This window comes from Alosa pseudoharengus, unplaced genomic scaffold (assembly GCF_046254945.1).
Source record: "Alosa pseudoharengus isolate Yale_2024_CS ecotype anadromous, Long Island Sound unplaced genomic scaffold, YU_APseudo_1.1 YU_APseudo_1.1_scf_22, whole genome shotgun sequence".
Lineage (NCBI taxonomy): Eukaryota > Metazoa > Chordata > Actinopteri > Clupeiformes > Clupeidae > Alosa > Alosa pseudoharengus.
Window position 1 is genome coordinate 21,016,051 of NW_027468680.1, and position 8,799 is coordinate 21,024,849.

The following is an 8,799-nucleotide window of genomic DNA, read 5'->3' on the forward strand; positions in this document are numbered from 1 at the left end:
ACTTAATATCATGGGCATTGTGTGGGGGATTGTTGGTGCCATTGTTTGCTCAGGGGAAGAAACGATAAACCATGTTTACAAAAGCAGTTACAACTAGCTTTATTTCAGTGGTTCATCAAAGACCTCTCGTGTGAGTCTCACAGACCTCGTAGGCCATAATTTCGATATAGTCTATGATTCAGAACGTTTGAGACATGTCAACTCATCTTGCTTCAGCAGAAACTTTGATTACAATTCTCTGGAACGGCAGAGTTAATGTTGTTCAGAGAGGTTGATTGAACTGTATTATGTGATACCATGATACGTGGCGGTGCAGGGGACCCACAGTTCAACAGTATGTGGATATTGTATGTTGTGTTACAAATTACTATCGTTGTTTTTACCATAGAACTAGACAGTAAAAGAAAGGTTTTTCCAAGGAGGGCACCGCTTTGTGACGAAACCTCCACAGCCGTAGTACCTCACGTTCTATTGGTAGTTCAAGTGTTGTGAGGAAGCCGGTAACCAATGAAAATATAGAATGATCGTAGATAACGGCAGTGTACGGGGAGAAATTCGCATTTTCTTCCAACCGAGAATCCATCCAATTTGGGAGAAATCAAACGTCTTCTGGACACGTATGTAAAAGCAAAGCTTGCCGAACGCCATCTATGTAGTTTCTGCATGTAAATACTTGTTTTACAAGAAATACAGTTGCAGTCCAACAAGTATCGTAACGTCAACGTTATGCAGTCTGTTTGTGTTGGCTGACCTGCTAGCAGTCGTTAGTGATAGCTATCACAGCTAGCGGGTTACTAGCTTAGCTAAGGTTACATTTATTTGCAAGGCCGTTTATTCGTTACAACATAGTGTGTCAACTGGTAAAGATGCTGGGTAATATTGTGCCGTTGTAGTGGTTCATTTTGGTCAGTTGATCTAACTTGAATAACTTAATTACGCATGTATGTTGCATGTGCATGTTTAAGTGCTAGCTGTCCTACTATCTACTTGATTAGCAAGCTAACGTTAGCATTTGTGTAGCATTTGAAGGTAACGCTAATAGAGAAGAGATTGATGAGGCTGAAGGTCTGACGCCTTTGACAGTGTTATAAATCATGGGCATATGATTGCACTGGCCGAGATTCCAGCTTCTACGCATTAGCCTTACCCAGTAAATGACCGCGACTTCGTGAAGTTAACATCGTTTCTAGCGGTCATAAGTAGCCTAATACTCGCATGAGTACAACAACTATTGACTTGCATCTGTTATGGTATGTTATGATAATTATTATTAAAGCTGCATGTCGGATTAATCCTGTGTGCTTTCATTGCACGGTTAACTGTGTTTCACTCGCAAACTATCCTAATACTATTGTCCTCAGATGTTGATTGATCCAGCTGACTGAAGAACGTTCTGTCCTCTCCGACATGACCAGAAGCTGTTAGAGGGGGGAAAAACACCAGTTAAGAGACATCCAGGGTCACAAGTTTAGCTGTATTCTTCATACAGCTGTGCGACATGGATTCAGGAGGGGTAAGAGTGATTGATCATGCATTTAATACAGATTACAGGCGTGCGAATGCAGTTGTTACAATGTTACAATTAGCAAGAGTCATCGAATAGTAATGTCAGAGCTGTCTTTTTTTCAGGAGGTGATTCCCATTTGGCAGAATAAGCCACATGGATCAACTCGAAGTGTGGTGAGAATGATTGGCTCCACTCTACCACTCAAACCATGCCCTCGTGCATGTTTCCAGGTACATTTTAATAGTGTCATGCAGACTGATCATATATTTGAGTCTTCTAAATTACTTGTTGAGTGTTTAGCCTTGTGTTTGCCCCTGATAGGAACTGCCAGGGCTTCCCCCCTTGAGACCCACGGATGGTCCTATGGTGCCCACCCTGGCCGACATTGCATGGCTTGCAGCTGATGAAGAGGAGACCTATGCAAGAGTTCGGTAGGTGACACTCTCGACAGCATTTGCAAAATCCTCACTGGATGGCTGATTGCTTACTGAATGCTTTGATTGTACTTGGAATTACCCTCTTGTATTGTTTCATTACTGGTTTTGTTATTCATTTATGAATCAAGAGTTTATGTTGTGCATGTCTTGCAGAGAACATATAAAGTCACAGTTCCTTTGCAGATGCCTAATGCATATTGTGTGTCTGTTTTTGTCTTCCTGTCAATCAGGAGCGACACTCGTCCTCTGAGGCATGAGTGGAGGCCCACGCCTCTCCTGGTGCTGCATAGGAACTCTTCGGTGCCCAACTTTCGTCCGACGGGCAAGCGCATGGAGGGTCTCAGGAAGCCTGGAGTGACAGCCCTCAATCGTACCACTGCACTGCAAGATGAGCTCAGCAAGTTGCGGGCACAGATTGCCAAGATTGTGGCTAATGAATCAGGTTGGACACTTGGGCTTCATCTTTTGCTCAGGGGCCTTGCAGACTTGTCTAAGGAACTTTGGTAGAAATGATTCAGATAACATTGATTGGTAGTGTTTATGTCTAGGTCATATATACTAGGGTCATACTGAAATTTCCCTGGAAACAAAATATAGGTCCGTCACGAGCAACTTCACAAAAACATCTTTGAGAGTGTGACCATTATGGAAAGGATTTAGCTAACAGGTTGTTGTACCTATTTCTTAAGATTTTCAGGATTATGAAAAAGAAAGTAGAAAATATGTTTGTCTTTCAGGTTCCAACCCACTGACACCAGATCTCCTGTCCCCTGATGACACGAGTGTGGGCTTTTCCATGGCTCCGTTCGAGACGGCTGCCTTCCAGCCCAACCCCACTGCATCCTTTGTCATCAGCGACGTCACTGAGGAGGAGGAAGATGAAGAAGAGGAGGAGGACCAAGATGAGGAGGAAGAGGTGTCCGAGCTAGTGCCCGACCCTATGCCTCCTGTCTCCATGACCGCTTCGGCCACCTTTGACCTTGACAGGCCTAGCATGGACTTTAGGGAGGCAGAGGAGGACACAGTGTCGCTGTCCAAGTCAACAAGTTTTGCCGACGTCAGGGACATCTTGAAGGACATGAACCGTATGAAGATGAGCAAGGACAGGTCAGTCAGACTACAACAGAATCCTCTTTAATGTGTATCTAGTAATGCTTGTCAGTGTTGACAATTTCCATAAGTTATGTTGCCAATGTGTAGCAACTCTGTTTTCTGGTTCCCAGTAGATACAATCGGGGATGTACCTCTCTGAGAGAGGAAGATTCTGCCTCCCTCATCTCTGAGATCTTGAGGAAGAAATTCATACTGAAGGATGAAGACACCGCTCCGATGAAGTAGTCTGTGTCCTCTGCCCTAGATCACCCCTCTACGTAAGTCGTGCAGTAAACCTTCCCATGTTTAGTTGGGTCTTCATAATACATCCTCATAGTGGTAGATGAAGGATTTAATAAAATGTAGACTCTGAGAAATTGAACTACATAGAAAATGTATCTTGTATGGGATATGTAATATATGTGATAGTGTGTATGTATGTATGTAAGTAAGTAAGAGATCTATTAATTTGTATTAGTGCATGAGAGAGGATGACTCAAAGTAGTGTTTAGAATTAAGAACAAAGCAAAAGTATGTGTGGTGTGGGTGTTCTGTGGCTATGGAGCACAGTATGTTCTCATCATTAAAGATCAACCGGTCCATAATTATTTCTTCTCTATTTGTAGGCCTGTGTCTGTTAACAGTGTTCCCATAGAAACCCGAAAACTCAACTGACAGTGTCTCCGGCGGGTTGACCATGGCCCTCTCCTACCCAAGCTCTAGGATACCGCAGATGAACAGCGAGCTAGGACTGCGCTCTCCTTCCCTGATCAACACTCCCTGTCTCTCCTTGCAAACCCTCGGACTGCCGATTATCCTTTGAGAGGGGAAGTCTCACAGAGCCAGTCTTTCATTGCATTTGCTGCCCAGCCATTTGGACTGGATCCAGTCTTTCCACCCTCTGATACCCCATCCCCCATCATCCCCTGCAGACATCTGTCCTGCGTAGCAGTTTTAATCGCTGCTTCCCAATGCAGATGCTCTCCTTAGCACTGGCAAGGTGGTCTGGACAGAAGAGACCCATCTGAGGTTGAGGATAACCTACAGAATCAGTGACTGATGCCTGGATGAACCCCCCCCCCCCCCCCCCTTCTTTTTGTTTTTCCTTAAGAATGGGAAGAATCCCTTCTTGCCCTATTTTGCCTCTAGTATGTTATTTTATTTGTGAAGTTCCTTTTTTTTTTTTTACAAACAATTCAAAACGTACACACACCTGTACTTGAAACTGTATATAGAAACTGACTGTATAGAGTGTAGTCACAAATGATGAGTGTGATGATGCTATACCCTTTGACTTTGTTCATCCCCGGTGAGTTTGTCTGCAAAGCGATGCATATACATTTTAATACAATCTCCATTTCTCTATCCCTCATTTGGGAAATTTTCTACATTATTATTCTTTATATGCAGTCTGTCTGGACCCTCAAGGCTTACAGTTAAACCTTTGACATTTTAAGCATTTGCTGCCTACAAGAACTCAAACCTTGACAGTGAAACATAGTACAGGGCGTCAATGAAATGTGACCCATATCGTTTGCTGTGGCGTTTGCAAAGAAAATATGGTTTTGTTGTATTTTTTTTAGCTTGAGTTTTGCAGATGATATATGTATATACATATATATACACACCTACTGTAAAGAGAGAATGAAGTGTCATTTGTTTTTAAAAAGTGCTGCTGTCATGCTGCCCGAGTCAGCCCAAGGGATATATTTGTGGAAACTGGGGGGGGTCTTTTGTGTGTGTGTGTGGTTGATTTGAAGGCAAAACTGCATGTGTGACATGACTTCAAGACAATGTTGAGACTGAATATAAAAACCCTGTGTAGTTTGTGTGTGTATCTGTTCTGTTCTGTTGCCTATCTTCAGGAGCTGTTGCCTATTTTCCATATGACTGCTGTGTGATTTAGTGGTAACCTTTTGAGATATGACATTTATGACTTGAGGTTTAGTTTGTTAAAAATAAGTAGTTACTATGGGATTTCTATATGGCAACGAGAAACAACAGCACCCACAGAATAAAGCTACCTTCTGCAACATGTTGAGGGTGTGCAGCTAGAACAATAGTGTTGTCCCGTACTTGCACATAAAATATGCTTATTACACACCTCCATCTGCCAATCTTAACTCTTCATCAAACTAGATGGGTGTTATTGAGTTGTTGCTTAACACAAGTTTGATGAATCCCAGTAGAGAGTTTCATAATTCTAAATTAGCTGAATAACATTTATCAAACAGGTTTATCAAGAAAATTAATGGACCCAAAACTGTTCTGTGCAAGTTCTCAGGGGTGCACATGAAGGCAGTGAGTGATGTGTAAAGTGACTGAGATTCCCCTGACATGTTCTGAATGAGAGGAATGGAGGACATGGCCTGGGGTCTTCTGTCATGGGTTGTCATAGGAAGAGGTTTTATGCAAACACACGTTGCTAAACTTCATGAGCAGTCTGCTTTTGAATTTCATTTATTTCTGGAGGTCTAAGAGAAGAAAATCCATCATTTCACTGTAAGAGGCAGGTGTGAGAATGCTGGATTATTTTAACCAGGCCTGTCCTTTTTTGATTTCATCATGCACATGTTGGTTTAATAGCATGGTTCTTTCAGGATAAAAGGAACTTTAAAACAAATCTATTTTGTTGTCTAATTGTAAGGATGTTTTCAGGGCAGGAAGCAAAGCAATATCAAGGTGTTTCATAGTTTTACCAAGACTGCTCATGAATTGATTTTTTCCAAATGTTTTTTGATTTGTGATCATGATTTAACTATGTTCTACATGATTTTGTGCCCTGGCCGATATACCTGATATCTTTTACAGGGAATAAAGAAAAGAATTGTTGAAAACATGTTGCTGTAAATATTGCATTTGTGGGTAAATAAAATGGTTTGTTTTAATTCATCAGACCTATTATCTTGCCTGTGTGAACCCACTAAATGAAGACTAGCACATTGTGATGAAGGACAATCAAGAGTGGATCAGTGTATTTTTAGCCTGCAGTAATGTCCTGTCCCCACAAGATGGTGTCATTTTTGTTCTAATAAAATCTTTCTTCAATCTGAGTAAAATGTAAGGGGCCCTCTACATAGTTTAACTAATATACATACTTCTCCAGGTAACAGAATATGCAATCCCAAAGACCCAGATAGAAAGAGTGTTTCCTAGCTATGGTGCTGTGTGTATAACTCCAAGTCAACTCAAAACTCCAAGGTCTGAGCAGCCTAACATTGACGGTAGCTGCTGAAGGATGATATTTTTCCTGAGATGAGGATGAGCAGACCCCTCGTTGCTATCAGACATGCAAATACCTTTCCCTATGTCGGGTTTGGCTCTCTGTGTTTTAGTGACTTCGAAGATTAGCTACCCTCATTTTCTCTCGAAGGCCTGAGTTGATTCAGGCCATGTGCAACTCGGAGTCTATTTTCTGTGTGAGTCCTTGGCCTACTTTGTCCCTCCTCACCTCTAGGAAGTGGATCCTGTCTATTTTAGCTGCTTGCGAGATGTCTATGGAGAGTTTGTTTAATGGAGCCACGTGTCACAATGTCAAGTTCATATATAAATAGCGACCTCTGGGACAACTCTGATGTGATTTTCTTAATCTCAGATTATTCTGTGGGTATTTAAGAGATGACTGAGAGGTGGCATGTATGAATTGTTCAGACCATAAGATCTGATCATGTAGTCTACCACTGTGTGTGTGGTGTTGAGTGGGAAGGTGTCTTCACACATCTGAACATTCACCCACCGGTATTTGAACCAGAAGCTAGAGCCAGCCTCAAGATGAAGTGACTGTTAAAGACATTATTTGATTTTAGTGCAGGATGAATAATAATAATACTAAAGGATACTATTGTTCCATCTCTGTCCACCAGCGAGACATTTATGTCTGTTTGACAATACTGCTCCTTGTATCACTTCTCTCATTCTCAGAGTTCTGAAAATAGACTTACATGAGGCTCACTAAAGACCATAAATTCTTATTCATAAATGTGTTAAGAATTTATGAAACATCTACACAGTTTTCTAGAAATAGGTCGAAAGAGTCACTCAATTAGTGTCTGAACCTGTGACAACCCGCATGAACGTCACAGAAATGATAGTTTAGGCGAAAGTTTTACATCTATTCATTCTAACCATTATTACCAACCAGTAGGTGGCTCATGCTTGTCTACAAAGTGTTGTATCTCATTCACTTCTCTGCTGATTCCAATACATGGATTCTAATGCCCATCCATCATCAGGACCAGTTGGTGGACTCATCACCCCTGCCTTCTCCCGTCGCCAAGATCTGAGACCTTCTTGACATTTGCCAGATTGTGGATGGGGACCTATGCCAAATACTGCTTACTGTACTCCAGAGACTGGCAACTATATCTCTGATTGTTATCCTCATTGCTGTACATCCAGTCCAGGAGCAAATCATTATCTATCTCTGTCTACTGAGTCTTACTGAGTCTTTCCAGTAGAATTCCGGTTGCCATAGATTCTTTCGCAGACAACTAACAAAGCCTTATTAATGCATAATTGCTGGGCCAATTTAGAAATACCTGGCATAGAAAAGGTCTGGTCAGTACATTCTTTGTTTCCAGGGTTGGAGCTCAGTGAAAGTCACACTACTATTTGTAGACAAAAAAAGATGATAATGATGGATCTATCATTTTGATATAAACATGTACAGATTGGACAAAACGCTGGATCATTTAAATTAATGTAATTTCCTTGGGATTTCTCTTGCCATCTGACATCATCAAGTCCAAAGAAAATAACATAGCAACTACAACCAAAAGAATACCGCTAAACAAAGATGCTCAGACGTGTTTCAGTGGAGACTGAAACACGTCTGAGCACAATAGCACACACACACAATATGTGACATGTGACTTACTTGAATACAATGAAAACAAAAATCAAGGCTTTCTCCAGAGGAAATCTTATTTTCTGCGTTGCTCTCTACCAAGTGTGCTTTTGTCTCACACTACACCAGTGCAAAGTGTAAATGTGCAAAATAATTTTACACAACATAATCTGCCCTTTCTTAATTTATACTCTTAAATATTCAGTATAACACATTGAAATGTACACAGTTCCAATGATCAAACTACTATTGCTCAGATGTGTTTCACTGAGTTAAGAAAGGTACATATCCAAAAGCAGCACTGTAATTAGACAGCCCCAGTTAGTCAATTGTGCGTTCCAGTCCTTCCTCTCTGATCTCTCCATGTTTGCACCGCTCAGTGAGACTGCTGTTCATTTCAGCCCAGCGGCCCTCGTCCTGGTCTCATCAGGCTCGGCTGATTTGTATGTTCAGATGTCCAGGCAGCCCCCAGGCCAGCTTTGCGTGGTCACTTTCAGGGCTTAGGGCTAGCCGTGGGTGGAAAGCCAGTCATTGATTCATGGTCAATGCGATGAAAGTGTGTGTGTGTGTGTGTGTGTGTGTGTGTGTGTGTGTGTGTGTGTGTGTGTGTGTGTGTGTGTGTGGGGGTGTGTGTGTGTGTGTGTGTGTGTGTCTGTTTGCCCATGTGGCTTTTCATGTTTGACGTGATGAAGGGAGTGTGTGGAATCCTCGACTTTGTGAGTCTGAGTGTGTGGGAGGAGCAGATCTCCTTGTCTCTCTGTGTTCTCCCACGTCAGGCGAGTGAGAAACCAAGAGGGAGATATAAGACGCAAATGCTCCTCTATGACTCTGGCTTGACTATCTTTTTGGCACACTTAAAAGAAAACATTACGTTTTACACATTTGCATGCCGCAAGCTGAAATCGCAATCTAGTGTC

General features: G+C 41.9%; 1 protein-coding gene across 2 annotated transcripts; it reads left to right on the forward strand.

Annotated features, from left to right (window-relative positions):
- Window positions 1-516: 516 nt before the first annotated feature.
- Window positions 517-4,871, forward strand: mtfr1l (mitochondrial fission regulator 1-like). 2 transcript variants are annotated; one of them, XM_076299319.1, is made up of 8 exons: window positions 517-617; window positions 1,362-1,513; window positions 1,630-1,737; window positions 1,829-1,938; window positions 2,175-2,386; window positions 2,682-3,051; window positions 3,168-3,314; window positions 3,663-4,871. In XM_076299319.1, the coding sequence occupies exons 2-7, from the start codon at window positions 1,499-1,501 to the stop codon at window positions 3,280-3,282; spliced, it is 930 nt and encodes a 309-aa protein (XP_076155434.1). In that variant the 5' UTR covers window positions 517-617; window positions 1,362-1,498; the 3' UTR covers window positions 3,283-3,314; window positions 3,663-4,871. The 2 variants fall into 2 exon arrangements, with proteins under 2 accessions (XP_076155434.1, XP_076155435.1); XM_076299320.1 differs by having other exon boundaries at window positions 3,171-3,314.
- The last annotated feature ends 3,928 nt before the right edge of the window (window positions 4,872-8,799 follow it).

Coding starts and splice junctions, on each gene's coding strand:
- mtfr1l (XM_076299319.1), top strand. Junction 1,939..2,174: donor GAGACCTATGCAAGAGTTCG/GTAGGTGACACT, acceptor CCTGTCAATCAG/GAGCGACACTCGTCCTCTGA. Junction 3,052..3,167: donor ATGAAGATGAGCAAGGACAG/GTCAGTCAGACT, acceptor TCTGGTTCCCAG/TAGATACAATCGGGGATGTA.